Here is an 18,761-nt window from a genome sequence, read left to right on the forward strand (position 1 = left end):
GCAAAGAACAGATTACGCCATTCACACACAGTTCTTGGACTTGACGCTTAAACTTCCGTATTTTTCAATATCTATAAATAATAATATATACACTAACGCACAATTGTCGAAAATTGCTTTCAAAATAATTTGTAAAAATAGAACGCGATATTTGTATGGACCTAGTTTTGTAATATTCCCGCCCCTCCTCTTTGAAAAAGAAGTTCCGGTCACATCCGCCATTTCGGTGGAGCCTGGAAAGCCATTGTTATTAGCTAAAATTACCGCAGTGGTGGAAGTATTGAATTTAAATTTGCCGATTTTAGTACCAATCTCGATTTAATGTTTAAGACTTTAAGATATGTATTCTTAGGGCAAGTGACGTCGAGAAAAACATACTTTAAGGCGTTTTCTTTGCGCGTTTGATTCGGTGAATTGTCCGCTATCTCCTGTTAGTGTTAGCTTAGCAGTAGCAAGACCGCAGTCTGTTTACCGACGATTTCAGCGTTTCTTGCAATAATATCCGAGCCTAGCTTTAAATTTAATAAATACATTTAAGACCTTTATATTTAACATCTTCTCTTAAATCGTCACACTGTCCGCCGTCGCACAGGATTCAGTGAAGAGTGAAGGAGAGATGGCGAGCTCGGTGGGGAACGTGGCTGATAGCACAGGTAACGGTAAATGTGACATTAACGGTCGTTTAACTCGACGTAGGAACGCTGTTTAATCGTCTTTTATTGATTTACTGTGAAGTTTATTTGTGACTGGTGTAATAGCTCTATACTTATGACTTCTTTGCATGCGTGTCATGATAAACTGTCAAGTAACGTTAGTTTTTGTTGAAGTAACGTTAGGTTATAAACTAACGTTATTTCAGCATTTAAAGTAACGTTATCATTTTCTTTCCTCATGTTTACAAGACTGGTGGGTACAGCAGCTAACTAACGTTATTAAGGATGGTGATGGTGAATGATGTGTCCTTGTAAAAGATTCCTCGTGTATTGTTGCCTCCATTGAATATCTTTTAGTCATTGTATGTATTTTTATAGACACGTAACGTTATATAGCGTTAAGAGTGTGTAGACCAGGATTGTGCGCCATTTATAATTGAGGATATATTTTCAGTTCCAGAATTTGAAAGAAGGTAACTTAACGTTAGCGAAGAGGAAGCGAAACTGTAATTCAAACTCGAATTTAACATTGAGATGGAATGAAAAGAATGCGATGACTCTGTGATTTTAAGTTCTTCATTTCCACTTTGAGAAACTTTGATATGTTGTAATATACAACATGTGGGTAATTTCTAGAAACATTTAATTGGTGTAAATATTGAGTGTTCGATATGACATGTTTCTAATGGTGGATATATAACAAAGTTTAATTTAATGTGTGATAATTGCCACTTCATTTCCCAGAATACTCTAATTTAAAATGGAGCTAAATATGCCTTATACTTTAATTTCAAACAAATTCTTCCTGTAATGCAATTTAAACTCAAACTCTAGAATCCAAAGGAAACCAGTTCTTAAATTCTCTGGACCACACGTGTTAATCTGTCCTTCATATCACATAACACTCATTCATATCAAAACTCGTCTCTGTTTTTCATTTTCATCCTCATTCATTCCTTTACATTTGAATTTAAAGTTTATTACTTTTATTTCAATTATTAATTCATTAATTTAAAAAAATTCAGTGTAATAATTTCAGCCATTTTATATCATTAGCTTCCAACTTTTTGTTTTTTTTATATATATATATATATATATATATATATATATATATATAACTTTTTTTGATGGCGGTACATTAAAAGTGCTGTCATCCTTACATGAACTTTCAGTGCTATACTTTTTTTTTTTTTAGTAGTGACAATTGTTTTACACTAGCGTTAATTTTTCAAAAACAGCACCACTGTTCTCGTTTGTTTTGTTTGATTTTTATTTTTCTTTATTTCGTTTTATCTCATTTCCATTTCTTCTAACATGTTGTTTTCCCCTCCTTTGGGTTGCGTTGGTGCTTCAGAACCAACCAAACGTATGCTTTCCTTCCAAGGGTTGGCAGAGCTGGCGCACCGTGAATATCAGTCTGGAGATTTTGAGGCGGCGGAGCGTCACTGTATGCAGCTGTGGAGGCAGGAGCCAGACAATACTGGCGTACTGCTGCTGCTGTCCTCCATCCACTTCCAGTGTCGCAGGCTTGACAGGTGAGACGGGCTCCTTTGCTCTGTCTTCAAGGAGCATGTCTGTGGGTCTGCTTCACTGCTTCTCTTTGGGAAGAAGGATTGGTGGTGTGGTGTTTGTCTGCAAACATAACATGGTTTATGCAAGAATAACAATAATTTTACTCAATAGCATGTCCCCAAAAAATGTAAATTGCAAATAACCTGGGCCATTTCTTTAAGGGAACAATATATAGAAATGTGTTTGTTGCACGTGGTGGAAATATGTCAGTCTGATTCTCTTAATTGTGCAGATCTGCCCACTTTAGCACTCTGGCCATCAAGCAGAACCCCATGCTGGCCGAGGCCTACTCTAACCTGGGCAACGTTTACAAGGAACGGGGTCAACTCCAGGAGGCCATAGATCACTACCGCCATGCGCTCCGTCTCAAACCGGACTTCATCGATGGATACATCAACCTGGCAGCAGCTTTGGTGGCAGCAGGGGACATGGAGGGAGCCGTTCAAGCATATGTGTCTGCTCTCCAGTACAATCCTGTGAGTAAACCTCAAAATGTCTCAGAGAAACACAGTGGTTTCACACCAGTGTTTCCCCTAGGTTTACAGCTAAAGTAAAAGTATAAAATTGAGGAAAAAAAAAATCTAGATAGATAGCTGGGTGATATATCTAATGATATGATCATTTTGTTTTGGGGTGAACTATTCCTTTAAAATAAACAAAACAAAACACAAAGAGCAAAATCCTTCACTGATGTTGACTGAATAACTTTAATAAGAATCAATGTACAATTGATGTATATAGAGTAAGAATACAGTGTTTCAGTTTTTATTTGTTAATTTAGTTTCTTGAATGCTACAGCTAAAAACACCTACTGTACCTGAAAAGTTTGTACCGGTTTTATTTGTATTATGTTTATTTGAAATGTGTATCTTTGTTCTTGTTTTTAATAACAAAGATAGAATGACAAAAAATGTTTTTCTCTTTGGCCTAAATCTTTTTTTTATTGATACTTTGTTACCTTGGAAAAAAAAAAATTACATTATATTTTTCTGGGGGTAGCACTAAAATCTTCTCTTGGTTCACATAACCGCTTGTCCGCTGTCGGGGAAGAGCTTTAAATGGGCTGGATGGGGCTACTAGCCTCGGACCTGTAGCACCGAGCCTAAAATCATGCTGTTTCAATCATCAGGCCAATGTCACGCAAACCCATCATTTCACCAACAGTGAGAAATTATCAGAAAACTGAGAAATAAGCCACTGGGACTAGCGCGATCACAGAATTAACATGATAAAAGTGGCTGTTTGTTAAAGATTTAAATCCAAAAGCATCAGTGTTTTACAACAAGTGATCCATGGATCATAATGAATTCATTTATCAGGATTGAAAATTTGTCACACAGAAATAAAGCGTTGTGAACATAGCCTACCTACTTATTCAGTCGAGTCTGTTTCATTGTAGTTACAGCATATACATCAAATTTAGAAAGTGTGTATATATATATATATATATATATATATATATTTTTTTTTTTTTTTTTTTTTTTAAGCTCTTGAACAAAATATTTTTTTTTTTGACATACGCGGAGCTAAACTCTCCAGACGAGACTTATGACAAATAAAATGTTACTTAATAAATGCCCAATTGTGATAGAGCTGATATCTGATTTCTTCAAGTGGTCGTATTTAATATTTTTACTACAGAAACGTTATTAGCGTGCATATAGTTTTTGCATCACTTATACATATTTCTGCCTTGTATGGTGATCATAATCCACATTGGATCAAGTTATTCAAAACTCGCTGCTGACTGAAAGTGAGTCTTGAGCTCAGCTTATTTTAAAAGTCTTTAATGCTGGTGTTAAAGCTGTTAACTTTATGAAATGATCCGCGGCGCTGGTTCTCTCAAGACGCGGAGAAACTCCACCTTGGTTCATAAACACTCCACCCAGCCCTCGTCTCTGTCAGTTGGTAGTTGTTAATTTTTTCTGTCTCTTGTTACAGGATCTGTATTGTGTTCGCAGTGACTTGGGTAACCTGCTTAAAGCGCTCGGGCGCCTTGAAGAGGCAAAGGTATGTTAACATGTCGGCCCTTGCACGTCTACATAATAATTTTTGTTTTTAAATCATAGCTGTAGACCATAATCCCCTGTCAGACACCTAGCCATTCTTGTACTTTGGGAGTGAGTGTTAGGCTTGTTTTTCATTCAATAAGTTCTTGTCAGCGCACTCGAGTGTGCTGCTCATTTTATTTCGCCACGTCAGCACTCTTTACCGTCTTACAGGTCTAACCTGAGCATTCATCTAGAGCAGAGTGAACCTAGAGCCACCAGGTCACCTGCATCTCACCTACATAGTCAAAAGCAAATTCTCTCTCTTATTTATTTTAATTCAGAAAAGTTAAGACCCCTTTACTCTCTTCTCACTCGCTTTTTGTTTTGTTCTGTTCATTTGGATGGCTAGATTAGAGACATACCCCTTCTGTCCACCCCTTCTTTTTGCACCTCTCTCACTCCAATGCTGCTTTCAGTCTAAACACTGCTTGTTCCTGGCCCGGCCAGCCCCCACTCGCCCCCAAACAAAGGAAGAAAGGCTGGGCTCTTCTGTGTCTCACACCAAATGGGGGTCCTAAAACACATGCTGCAGTTTGGCATGCTTTTTTCCCTGTAGTCTGATGGAGGGATTTCACTGGCTCGGTCTTTGAGAAATAAATGGACTGATGAAGATAGTGGTTTTTGCTGTGCAAAAAATAAGATGGCTTCTATCCCTAACCATGCATTTTGGGTCATTTGGGTTATTTAAAACCGTTGATTCCCTTTAAAAGTTGAAAAGTCATGGCCCTTTGGCTTTCATTTTGGATTTACTTGCTCAAATAGATGCCTTCTTTCAGGCAGTGGCTATTTGTGGTTTCAGAGGGTTTTTTGGGTGTTTGTCGTGATGTTGTAAAGAGAGGTCTCCTCCTGTTGGTTAGAAGCCCTCTTATTTGGTGCCTCAGGGGGGCGGGGTGGGGAAGAGTACGAGGGGCCGGCGGCCCCCCACCAGCTCTGTCGCTCCTAACCCCCCGCGCGCTCGCTTAGGGCCTGTGGAGTGTGCGCGCGTCGAACTGTCTGCCTGACCCCTCAGTCAAGCCAACAGATGCTTTGTAAGGGCTCCATAGTGCATTCGAGTAGAGCCTGTATCATTTTGGCTGTTTTTTTCCCACCAGTTCAACTTCACGTCCCCCTATATTTATAGATTACAGGGTTGGGGAGGGTTTGTGTTTTTCCAACACTGTGTCAGCCCTGGGCTGTGCCAGGCAGACAGATCGCTTTTTGCACTCCACTGCACGCGTCAGACAATATGATTCTAGATTCTCTATATTCTCTATAGAGAGAATTATACTCGCGCGACACAAGCGATGACCTCTTTATTTCAGAGCTGTGGAGGCTTCTAGGTGATTATGAAGTCTTTAAACCCCAGACTTTTTCCCATATCCATTGGCCAGGAGTCAAGATGGCAGGACAGGATAAAGCAAACAAGGTATTAAACCATGTAAACAAAGAACAAAAGAATCATTGATTACATTTCTTTCCCCTTGTATGTTATGATTATTAATATTCCCAGAGCAATGGGGTCAGTTCGTTTGGGTAAGATCAAGCCAGTTGGCCTCCCTCCTTTACCTGTATTTGAAAATGTGACACGGTATTGAGAAGTTTGAACCTGTGTGTAAATCTCATCTCAGAGCCTTTCTTCACTGTCGACCCCTTGAGAACATATTCCTGTTTCTGAAAATGTACAGTCCTTTCATTGCATGGGTTTAAACTGATGTTAGGTCATTTTACATTTATTTTCTTTTCCTTTTTGTTTTGTTTTGCTTTGTCAATACAAGTTTTGATGTCCATATGAAATGTCTTGATTGCAAACTTTTACTAACGCTCTTGTTTTCTTATTTTGTCTCTTTTGGTTTTTCCACAACTGATATTGTTATTGAGAAGGTTTCAGGTGGGTGACAGTGTTCCTGCGTAGGTGCGGTCCGGTGGACAGGAACACTAGGGCAGCATCAGTCTTCTCCTCTTCCAGCTGTGGCCGCCCCCCCAGAACAAAGTCCAAAAATATGGTAACGGGTTTGTAACAAAAACAGAAAGAAAAACTCCTTAGTCCAATGGCTGAGTTCTTCTGTCTTGTGGCTTCCTTAGAAGAACAAAAAAGCAAGAGAAAAAAAAAACCTAGTAAATTAAAGCAGAAGAAAAGCGTAATGCCCAAGTAAATTAAAAAGAGAAATGGATTCGATGCTGTAATCGAACAAAAGCACAGTAAGAACCCTCTAACTCTCTTACTTGTTGATTTATTTTTTCCTGTTCATGTGGATTATGATTTATTTTTCTTCTTTATTTGGAGTTGCAGCGTTCTGCTGAGCAGATGATGCGCTGTGAGTCTGCAGCGGCGCAAGGGCTGCGCAGCGACACAACCGCGACCAAAAGACGCGCGCTTGAACCGCACTCCCTCCCCTCGATCCCCGGCTGACGGGTTGCAGACCTGCATGCCCTCCCTGCTAGCATGGCACCCAGTGGCTGTGCAGCCTTAAACAGGACACCATTGGCAATGGCCATTATTTAGTATGACTACTTAATGTATTACTCTCCAACAGTTAACTCCTTAAGATATGAATGGATTTGGCCATGGGTACTCACTCCAATTGAAGGCCCCAAAGAGTAGAGGGTTTCATAGTGTCGTGTGCCAGACTGGTGGGGAGTTAAATCGCTTCAGGTCTGCTTTCTGCACCCTGAGCTGGCGTTGGCGCAGGCGAATACTGGCGCTAGCGGGAACGGCGCAAGCGTGCGTGGCTTTTTGCGCTTGCATTACAGGGACCTCCACCTGCACGCCACACTTGCATTTAAGGTTGTGAATTTTACTGGGATTGTGTAATGTCAATAATCTAAAGCTGACTTGGTACTCGTGCTTTTTTGGCATTTTAGTTTTAAGTGAAACATTTCAGTCGTAAAGTTTTTTTTGAAACCGCATAACTGAAGAATGTAAGTGGGAGTATAGGTGTTGGTTGGATTTGCGCAGCGTAGGAAAAGTGTGCAGCTTAGCGCGGCAGAATTTTGCGCACGCGAGCCCATGCTGCAGACTCACTTTTTGCATTTTTGAGAATAGAGACTAACTCTTTTTCTGTCTGCCTTTTTGTTCTTTCTTCCTTTTTATTTGATCTTTTGGTTTCTTTACTTTTACAACCCCTCCTCTGTCTACTCTGTTCTTTTCTCTACCTCTTCTTCCTCCTGTTTTTTATTTTTTTTTTTTTTTTTTTTACTGTTAACCTATTGAAGGCTTGTTACCTGAAGGCAATTGAAACCCAGCCAAACTTTGCCGTGGCCTGGAGTAACCTGGGCTGCGTGTTCAATGCCCAGGGGGAGATCTGGCTGGCCATACATCATTTTGAGAAGGTTGGTTGCAGATGACAGTCACACTTTGGACATTGATAATAAATGAATGAATGAATATGATGGGCTGTTCTGTGGGTTTACAGGCAGTGACCCTGGACCCTAACTTTTTAGATGCTTACATCAACTTGGGCAATGTTCTCAAAGAGGCTCGTATCTTTGACAGGTAAACGGTTACTTCCTCCCCCATTAAATTTTGACTCTCAAAGTCTTTTTCTGCCAATGTGATGCATGTTGTTTTCCTCTTACAGAGCTGTTGCTGGTTATCTGCGTGCCCTCAGCCTGAGCCCTAATCATGCTGTTGTCCACGGAAACCTGGCGTGCGTGTATTACGAGCAGGGATTGATTGACCTGGCCATTGATACTTACCGACGTGCCATTGAACTGCAGCCACACTTTCCTGATGCATACTGCAATCTCGCTAATGCACTGAAAGAGAAAGGCAATGTAAGAACCTATGTTTTCATCCCATTCAACTGTCAGTGTTGTGCTGTGTAAGGCACAGCTCAAAGCAAGCAGATTTCTGTTGTCCAGTTCTCCCTCGCATAAAATACCCAACTGCATAGATTCCTATAGAAATGACTCAAGTTTGCCGGCTAAAATTCATAGGACAACCTTTAGAATCAAGAGATGGATTGTCTGCTAACTTGGATGTTTCCTTTTAGGTTTCTGAAGCTGAAGATTGTTACAACACTGCGCTGCGTCTGTGCCCGACTCACGCAGACTCCCTTAACAATCTGGCCAACATCAAGCGAGAGCAAGGCAACATTGAGGAAGCTGTGCAGCTCTACAGGAAAGCGCTGGAGGTGAGGGGACCAGTGAAGTTCTCTTAAAATGCAAATTCATTAATATAGCCAAATTTTTTTACCTATTAATTGAGATGTTTTCATTCATGTGTCTTAAATATTTGGTTTATTTCTTGGAAAGGTGTTCCCTGAATTTGCTGCTGCCCATTCAAACCTTGCCAGTGTCCTGCAGCAGCAGGGGAAACTTCAGGAAGCTCTCATGCACTATAAGGAAGCAATCAGGCATGTTCTTGTGTTTAGCTACATTATAAAGTCATTTTGTATTGATGTCTTTCAAAATCTCACTGTCCGTCTGTTTTGCAACCCCTGAGCAGAATCAGCCCCACATTTGCTGATGCTTACTCTAACATGGGCAACACTCTGAAAGAGATGCAGGATGTTCAGGGAGCGCTGCAGTGCTACACCCGAGCCATTCAGATCAACCCCGCTTTTGCAGATGCTCACAGTAACTTGGCCTCAATACACAAGGTAAGAATCTAGAAATTTGGAGAATGAATTTCCTTTCAGTGGTTTTCATTGTTAAATTTGGATTCAAATTCTCCCTTTTAAGGATTCTGGGAACATTCCTGAAGCGATTGCATCGTACCGCACTGCCCTGAAGCTCAAGCCTGACTTCCCTGATGCTTATTGTAACCTGGCTCACTGTCTGCAGGTATGTAGGAGTCTTAAGTGCATGTTTTCACTGCACAGTCTGGTGGGAATCTTTGTTTGACAACATATTGTGCTCTGGTCCTCAGATTGTTTGTGACTGGACTGACTATGATGAGCGCATGAAGAAGCTGGTGAGCATTGTGGCTGATCAGCTGGAGAAGAACCGCCTGCCATCCGTGCATCCCCATCACAGCATGCTCTACCCCCTCTCTCACGGTTTCCGCAAGGCAATTGCAGAGAGACATGGCAACTTGTGTCTGGATAAGGTGTGTATATTACGTTAAACATACTTACACAGACTCATTCTGTTCTGTTCTGACGCATTTTCAGATTTGTAACTCGGTTTTGGTGTGAAAGTAGTTCTTATATTCAAGTGTCAGTGTAATACTTTGCTTGTTCTGTAGATCAATGCTCTTCATAAGCCTGCCTATGAGCATCCAAAGGACTTGAAGGCCAGTGGAGGCCGTTTGCGTGTGGGTTACATTAGCTCTGATTTTGGCAACCATCCCACGTCCCACCTGATGCAGTCCATCCCTGGCATGCACAACTCTGAGAAGTTCGAGGTGATGTGTCTGTAATGCAGTAGTTAATTGCAGATCTTTCTGTTGAGCACATTGTGGAGAGCTGGTGGTCTCATACTGTTTTATTGTTCACAGGTGTTTTGCTATGCTCTCAGCCCAGATGACAGCACCAACTTCAGAGTTAAAGTCATGGCGGAGGCTCATCACTTCATTGACCTCTCACAGGTGAGAATGTGTACATGACACAGGATTATTGTAGGTATATCATTTTATTTTCCATTCAGGTGTCTGTTTTGGTTTCATCGTGTCCTGTGCTCATAGATCCCCTGTAATGGAAAGGCAGCGGACCGGATCCATCAAGATGGAGTCCACATCCTGGTCAACATGAATGGTTATACTAAAGGAGCGCGCAATGAGCTTTTCGCATTGCGCCCTGCACCCATTCAGGTAGGCCAGCGGTCGGGAACATATGGTTCACGAGCCACACCTCGCCAGATCTCTTGCCCTTTACCAACAAATGATATATTACAAAAACACACATCACTGGAGATCAGCAATTACTTTGTTGTAGAGAGCCTACATAAGCTGATAAAACATTTAAAATAATAATGCATTTTTTGGACCGACTCATGAAAGCAAACCACTGACATGTCTATGGTAACATAACAGCTAATAAACGACGATGAGTAGCTTATTTGTGGTAGGCTAATGGCAAAAAAAGATTTTTTGAACGGCAGAAAGTATAAAAATATGTTAAAAAAAAAAAAAAAAAAAAAGTGACAGGACTTGGTTTTATTTATTATTTTTATTTTTTTAAACTTTTTGCTTTATCCATGCTGTTAGCGTTATTAATAAAAGAATGTGAATGAATGAGACCGTAATGAGCAGGACGTTCTTGGTTTTAAAAAGATTTCATTTGACAAAACCACCAGTGTATGACATACACAGCAGCTGCAAGTTCTTCATGGTAACCCTTCAAAATAAGTTTATTTTAACGTGAAGAAATTGTCAAATATATTACTATTTAGCAGTCTAAAGACTCAATGTAACAACAATGCTGCTACTACTACTAATAAATATGAATAAATCTTTATTTTTAAAGGAATAATTACTTGTTTCTTTCTTTTTAATTTTAACAAAACCATTCACATCTAGTCAGTAAATCTGGTTCCGTTATTACCACTAAATCGCCGGTAATCACGGAACCAAATTTACTGACTAGATATATTGCCCAGCCCTGTTCTAATTATTATTATTATTTTTCTGGCAGCCCTACATTAGTGTCTATTTTAAATGTGACTTGCTTGATAAAATTAGTAGTTTCTTAAATTATATTACTAAAACCTAACCTTTAAATAGTAACTATATAATATGTAAAGATCTAGTTGAATAATAAATAACTTTTTCCAATCTACTCTAGGCCATGTGGCTTGGATACCCAGGCACCAGTGGAGCTCCGTTCATGGACTACATCATCACTGATAAAGAGACGTCTCCTTTTGAGGTCGCAGAGCAGTACTCTGAGAAAATGGCCTACATGCCAAACACTTTCTTCATCGGAGATCACGCCAACATGTTCCCTCACCTCAAGGTAAGGTTCAGTAAGGTTCAGTTTTATTTTTATTTTTTAATCTGTTACAGAGAAGCAGGCTCATGTGTTTCTTTCCACCCAATAGAAAAAAGCGGTGATAGACTTCAAGTCAAATGGCCATATTTTTGACAATCGCATAGTACTGAATGGCATTGATCTGAAAGCCTTCCTGGAAAGCCTGCCAGATATCAAAATTGTGAAGGTTCGTGAAGAAACCACTGCTTTAGTGTATTCCATTACCCTGTAAAACAGACATGCTGATGTTCCCTTCTCATTATCCTCCAACTTTCAGATGGATTGTGATGGTCAAGAGTCCACTGACAGTAACGGTGCCCTCTCTATGCCCGTCATCCCCATGAACACAGCCGCTGAGGCCATCATAAACATGATCAACCAGGGCCAGATCCAGGTCACCATCAACGGCTTCACGGTCAGCAACGGCCTGGCCACCACTCAGGTACAGCCCGTCGCATTGATCACATCACTGGACTTAATTTGACTGATTTCACTGCAATTTCACTAACTTGACTGCTTTGAAATTTGGCTGTGGGGTTGGCTTGCCAGACTGGGATTTAGTCTAGTCCATCATTCTTAGCATGACAGATCTGTGGATAGTTGACCACATTTACATGCACATCATTTTTCTGGTTAAGCCTCAATTCTGAGAGTTTTCCATTTCTTTTAATTTTGTTTTTACCAGTGCATGTATAAATGAATATAACATTGAATAAGTGTTTGTTAACTGGAATAAAGTGTTTACATGAATCATGCACACAATATCAATCATCAGTTTCTGATTCTAATGATCAAATTCTGAGTATTTTCTTCTGTGGTCAGTGACACCTCTGTCATGCCCTAATCGACAACGTGTAATTCTTTGTAGATTTAGTGGTGTGAAGGTGTTTTTATTGGAATATGGCTGTATTTGCTCTTGTGCCATTTGTATTTACACATGAGAGGCTTAATTTCTCTCAGATTGGTGGTGATTAGGAATGCACCGATAGGATGTTTTTTGTTTTTGACATATACCGATTTTAACAACTATTGGCTGATTCCAATTCCAATATCGATCAATTGCATAAAGAAGGGGTTAAAAACACGAAAAAAAAAGGTTCATTCTGAGCAGAATCATTATTTGAACGTTTCTGTTCATGCGTTCCTGTTTGAGTAGAAAACATACCGTTTAATGTTTTTTTTTTTTTTTGCCAATAATAAAGTACAGTGTTTAATTTGCTTCAAAAAAATTACCGTATTTTTCGTACTATAAGTCGCACCTGAGTATAAGTGGCATCACTCCAAAAATACGTCATGATGAGGGAAAAAACATAAGTCGCACAGGACTACAAGTCGCTTTTGTTTAGAACCAAGAACCAAGAGAAAACATGACCGTCTACAGCCGCCAGAGGGCGCTCTATGTCTTCAGTGTAGACTACAGGAGCACTGAGCAGCATTAGAGCGTCCTCTGCCGGCTGTAGATGGTAATGTTTTCTATTGGTTCATTTTTCTGTGTTCATGTCAAATTAATTTTGATAAATAAGTCGCACCTGACTATAAGTCGCAGGACCAGCCAAACAATGAAAAAAAAGTGCGAATTAGAGTCCGGAAAATACGGTAAGTGTCTTGAATGATCTCTCTTAGTCATAGCCAATACTGCATCACCTTTTCTAGATTTACTAAAGACCAAATGTATAAAATAAAATAAAAACAAATATTTTTGTCAGGATTTTTACAAATATTTCAGCATACAAAAGGCTACTCCTTATAGGAGTTTTGAGATTGAAGAAACTGCCTCAGTTAGTAGGCTTTAAGTTCCCTTTAATTACATAAAAAAAGGCTAAAATAATGGTAAATCAAAGCAAAATTACAAACACAATTATGCTATTTTAGTTCCCTTCTCTACACAAAAAAATCCTCTAAAGCTGTATTTATGCAAAACATAAGCGTCAAGCCAAAATAAATAAATTTAAAAACGAAACTGAAGCCTACCTCTCTCATTCTGCATGAATCCAGATGTTTCCATATTTTTGAAGTATCTGCATGTTTATGTAAATGATAGGCTTTGTTTTTTCACTTGCATGATCATCATAAAACATCACTACTACAGACTATTTAAATGGAGCAGTGTATCGTTTTATATATCTTTAACTATTTTATTTTGATAATAATGCAATGTCAAATTAGCAAAAATTAGTTGTATGTTTGTGAAAGGCACCAACACAATCACTGCATTGTTTTCTCAACTGTTACGATGTTATTTATGGTCATACCAACGCTGGCTTGTCATTCAGTTAGAAGCAAAACATTCAAAATTTTTGTAAAATAAAGAAAACTGCTTTCTGCAATCTGGTTTTTGTCCCATGAACTTCGGAGTGTGCTACAGTTAACTGAAACTCAGCACAATTTTTATTTCATTTTGTCAACCTGTTAATGATTCAACTGAAATATATTTTGTATATAGGCCTATATATTCCTTCTTATGTTTTCTCTGTTCACAGAAACGCAGCAGGTGCTTGATGTGACCTTGTTTGAATGAATGTAGGCCTGATGCTTGGTGATTCGTCACATATCCTTGATTAAACTCTAACACCGGTGTTTTGCCATTGCGACTTACCTATGATGAGTTCACAGATGAGAGCCAGCGTTTCACTCGGATGCGTTAATGTCACGTTTGCGTAGACCATACTATGCCGTCTGATAAACTATATTTTGTACCGATTTGATTTGGCAAGTGTTTAATTATTTTGCCCAGAGAAAAACTTCAGATTCTGCAACAGGCATGCAACTCATTGTCTACATGCAGTTCATTAAGAAATCATTGGTATCCGCCCTTTTCATGCTATATCTGATATGCAGATGGCTTAAAAATAATAATAAATCGGTCGATAAATATCAGCGGCCCATACATCGGTGCATCCCTAGAAATGATTCTGATGACCTCAGTTTCCTCCTCCGATCATCTCGAAAATCTGGCAAAAAGACTGTTTTATAGTAGGCAGAGCCAGTGTATTACCACATGTTGTTGTTTTTCAGATTTTTACAGTGGAGGAGGTTATTGTATCTGGGACTGTAGCATTGCAGGTATGGCACACATAAGCTGGCTGAGAATAGCACGCTTTGAGACAGGATGTGCAATAGCCATTTTCCCCTACACTTGGGCCTTCACACCACTGCTGTAGGTGGCACAAACATGGTGGCGGAGAGCTGAGAGTCCTCTAGCGATGGGAGACACAGTTATAGGGCACATGCTTGTCTTGTCAGTACCTTAACTGTTAACTTATCTGTTCTTTAATCTTTCTGTTTAGATTAACAACAAAGCAGCAACCGGAGAAGAGGTTCCCAGAACAATCGTGGTGACCACCCGCTCGCAGTATGGCCTCCCTGAAGACTCGATTGTCTATTGCAACTTCAACCAGCTCTACAAGATTGACCCTCCCACCCTGCAGATGTGGGCCAATGTAAGAATATAATGGGCTTTTTTTTATAAATCAGTTGTACATTACTAGAGAAAACTGACTTTTGTGGACTTCAACACCCATAATGCACTTCTGATTTTGGCGATTTTATTCTTGTCATTCTTGTCATTCCCACTGTCTGTGGGACCATTGATCTGTCAAAAATGGTGCATTTTTTGTTATCCGGAAGAATTTTGCTGACAAACAAATGGTGATATCTGGTCCAGGTTACACGGAGAAAGAGTTCATGTAAATTTTTCATATACTACCAACATAACAATAAAAATCTGGTTAAAAATAAACTTGTGCTTTAAAGTGCCCCTGCTACATGTTATGAAAGGTTCATGTATTGGTTTTGGGAGTCCCCAAAAACAGGTTGACATGTATGTAAGGTCACAAAACACATTAATTGTCTTATAATATGCATTTATTTTTTACCTTACTAACTCAACAACTCTCAAACAATTCGCTCAACGATTAATTTTTCCAAACCCCTCCTTCGCGTGATGCTAGTCTGCAGTGATTGGTCTCATTTTCATTTCATCATGAGCCTGTGATGTCTAATAAAGCAGTGTTTGTGAGCACAGTGCTGCTTTGTGTACAGCGTTATTGAGAAAACCGCAAATTTACCGCTCCAAAAGCAGCACCTTGTGACAAAGAATCAATTTGCATGTTCATTCAGACCAACACAAAAATATCTAAAAGTGGGAGGGGAATATGCTAATGATTCATGAAGTAAAGTAAAGACATCTATTTTTGAGTCTGTACTCACTGTGTTCTTGGTTCTGTAGATCCTGAAGCGTGTGCCCAACAGTGTGCTTTGGCTGCTGCGCTTCCCAGCTGTGGGTGAGCCCAATATCCAACAGTACGCTCAGAACCTGGGCCTGCCTGCCGCCCGCATCATCTTCTCCCCCGTGGCTCCCAAAGAGGAGCATGTGAGACGTGGACAGCTGGCTGATGTGTGCCTGGACACGCCGCTCTGTAACGGACACACCACAGGCATGGATGTGCTGTGGGCTGGTACCCCCATGGTTACTATGCCAGGTAATACAAGCCAGGAGCACACGATGATCATGGTCAAATTAGTTTACAGACATCAACTAGCAGTGCTGGGAGCATTACTTACAAATTGTAGCCTGTTACTGATTCCAAAATACATGACGAAAATTGTAGTTAGTCAAGTCACCTTTTTACGGTACGATTTTTGATGGTGGGTGATGTCTCCACAATTTGCTTTTGGAGAAATATTGTAGTATCGTGCTACAGCACATTTGAATAGTTAAGTTCTGGCGCCTCCGTCTCAATATACTGTACAACGCCACATACATTCACATCAGTGTTACCTCAGCGGTGGAGTTACACTCACAGGACACTGCACTTATTCGCATTCACAAAAGTACATTATTTGCATCTGCTTTAAAGCCTTGCTTGTTAAACATTTCATTTGCACACTGATCTGACGTGTGCTATTTCTGGGTGTATACCCCCGAAGCGCACTCTAGCCTGTCAAACAGCCACTGATTACTGAATTAGGTTATCTTTTGCGCTACTACTGTCGAAACACACAATGTTTACATATAGACTCAGTTGGTTATGTCTAAAGAGAAAGTAAACAAATGAGAGAAAACTGATGTGTGCCTGTATATTAGATGTGTGCAGCTCTTAAAGGGACAGTACTGAACATGCTGCTGACTGTCATTAAAGGGATAGTTCACCCTAAAAATGTATTTCTGTCATTATTTAGCCATTCACATTCTCCCAAACCTGTATTTATTTCTCTCTTGTGCTGAACACAAAAGTATTTTTTGAATGTGGGTTACCACAAAGTTGATGGTCCCTGTTGAATTTGATGGTAGTAAAAAAAAAAAACAAAAAAAAAATATGGAATACTATTTTTCCAGGTTCTTCAAAATAGCTTTTATGTTCAGCAGAAGAAAAAAATCTAATTCGGTATAAAAATAAAACACTGACAGAACGGAATGATTTTTGGGTGTACTATTCTTTTTAATATTAATAAAACAAAACACAGAGAAAAATCACTCACTTGCCAACTCTTGACTGAAAAACTTTAATACAGTTGCTTTAATCGGATGCACTAGAATATGTCATCATTCTCCAGTGTTGGGTTGTTATCGTGACAGGCCTAGTGAGTCTGAGCATCTCTCAAGTGTTTGGCAGCAGTCTTTAGTTATAGTGATACTAAGTTAATTTTCTTCACAAACAGCGCCATTGTTACCTCGCTTAACGTCAGCAAAACAGAAATGATCCACTATATTGATTTGTTTGGCCAGTGTCAGTGTGTTGCTGTTTTAGGCTCTAAGGACCTTTTGAAATAACTCAAATTTTAAGGCGAGGTGATACGGACATGTAATGCGGTCAAAAGTTGCCTGGAACTATGTTTGCCGTTAGGGTTAATTGCACACCTTAAAACATTTGTACACCAATCAGATTCAAGCATTCAACAGGAATAGCTTCAACTGAAATTGAATTGAAAGACTTTTCCATCCATGATCATAATTTATCTTGCTGTTAAAGACCCTGACGTCTTGATGTTTTCTGTAGGAGAGACTCTGGCTTCTCGTGTCGCTGCCTCTCAGCTGACCTGTCTTGGCTGCCCTGAGCTCATCGCCCAAAGCCGTCAGGAGTACGAAGAAGTTGCTGTGAAGCTTGGCACTGATATGGAATTGTAAGTTCCTTTAGTCAATTTTCACTTTCAAAAGACATGTTTAAGATCCTTGAAAACACGTTCTCCCTTGGTTGTGCTCAGCCTGAAGAAGGTCCGCGCCCGCGTGTGGAAGCAGCGCATCTGCAGCCCGCTCTTCAACACCAAACAGTACACCATGGACCTGGAGAGACTCTACCTGCAGATGTGGGAGCATTACGCTGCTGGAGGCAAACCTGACCACCTGGTCAAAATGCAGTCTCTGGAGAGCAGCGAGAGCGCCTAAGCGAAGCTTGTCCCTGCATGTGCCCCGTCCCCCAATATGTGACGTCACAGAGACTCATGGAGCCCACAGGTGACTACGATCGCAGCCAGCTTTTATTCCCATGAGCCCGAGTGGACAGCAGGATGCACAAAGCTGCTCCACTGAGACTCCTCCCTCTTCCCCATCGTCTGACTAGATTGATGTTGATTGGCTCCACTTTTCATTTGTTTGTTTCTCTGCTTCTGTAACTGAAGTGGACTTTATGGAAAAAAAAAGTGGGGTCTGAAATGAGAAGGGGCAGTCTTACAATAATTCAGAAAATATAATCGTAAACATCACAGATAGGGGCTTTTTTTAGTTAGGTTTATGTGCTGCTTGACCTATTTTAGCTTTGTCATCATGACTTTAATCTGAGGAGCGGATGCATACCTCGGATCACCGATCTTTTTGCCAACATTTCCGTATGCTATCGATAGAGAATTTCCTCTTTATCAAAACATGCAATGTGAACGTGTCTTATCACACACTGACAGAAGGCCTGCAGACCGCTCAAGTACTGACTCCTGATTTTTCTTTCTTTTTTGTGATTTTACCGGGAAATGTCTAGGTAAGTATGTTCTAAGCTGTTTTGGTTTTGTACACTGTCTTCCTATTAACTCGTTTTATTTATGCACTGTCAGTGTCAATTCTGCAAGACTCTTTACATAAACTGAAATAAAGAGATGTGGCAAACCTTGAAGAGAGTTGCACATACTTGGCTGCGGTTTTGATTTGTTTTTCATTCATTCTTCCATTCCTTTTAGGAGCTAACACACAGGTTATTGTGATTATACTGCTGTGACGTTGTGCAGGGTGTCTTGTTGCTGACTAAACTTTGATGTGCACCCACTGTAAATTTAATCGCTGTATTCGCTTCAATAAAGAAATGCTAAATAATCCATTTGTGCTATTTTTGAAAATGATGCATGTCATCCAGTGCGTACAGTATCACTTATCATAATGGGCTCTTATCACATGTTTTTTTATTCAATGTTATGTACGTGATTGAATGAGATCTAATAGGAGAGACCGGGACTAAAGATCACAGGGCTAGTTTTTGGATGAGGTTATCTACTGAAGACTTTAGAGCCAAGGGTCCAATTAACTAAATATTATTTTCTTTAACGGTGGTTTTAGATGTTCTTATCTAACATCTAGTCTAAAAACACTTTAGAGATTAGGTTGATATTTG

At 39.9% G+C, this 18,761-nt stretch overlaps 1 protein-coding gene across 6 annotated transcripts; it reads left to right on the top strand.

Moving 5' to 3' along the window:
• Positions 1-214: 214 nt before the first annotated feature.
• LOC113113572 (UDP-N-acetylglucosamine--peptide N-acetylglucosaminyltransferase 110 kDa subunit-like) lies at positions 215-18,468 on the top strand. Of its 6 annotated transcripts, XR_003293609.1 has the most exons (24): positions 215-653; positions 2,008-2,188; positions 2,458-2,701; positions 4,167-4,235; positions 7,469-7,585; positions 7,669-7,748; positions 7,834-8,029; positions 8,248-8,388; positions 8,510-8,610; positions 8,703-8,856; positions 8,939-9,040; positions 9,126-9,305; positions 9,444-9,602; positions 9,696-9,785; positions 9,882-10,007; positions 10,981-11,151; positions 11,237-11,353; positions 11,444-11,608; positions 14,182-14,229; positions 14,454-14,606; positions 15,395-15,647; positions 17,166-17,289; positions 17,371-18,137; positions 18,334-18,468. XR_003293609.1 is itself a non-coding variant. In XM_026279833.1 (23 exons), exons 1-23 carry the CDS (start codon positions 617-619, stop codon positions 17,549-17,551), a joined length of 3,189 nt encoding a protein of 1,062 aa, XP_026135618.1. In that variant the 5' UTR covers positions 215-616; the 3' UTR covers positions 17,552-18,466. The 6 variants fall into 6 exon arrangements, 5 of the variants coding, with proteins under 5 accessions (XP_026135618.1, XP_026135619.1, XP_026135620.1 ...); XM_026279833.1 differs by having other exon boundaries at positions 17,371-18,466; XM_026279834.1 differs by having other exon boundaries at positions 2,038-2,188; positions 17,371-18,463.
• The last annotated feature ends 293 nt before the right edge of the window (positions 18,469-18,761 follow it).

The sequence above is a fragment of the Carassius auratus genome, chromosome 14, assembly GCF_003368295.1.
Source record: "Carassius auratus strain Wakin chromosome 14, ASM336829v1, whole genome shotgun sequence".
In the NCBI taxonomy this organism is placed as follows: Eukaryota; Metazoa; Chordata; class Actinopteri; order Cypriniformes; family Cyprinidae; genus Carassius; species Carassius auratus.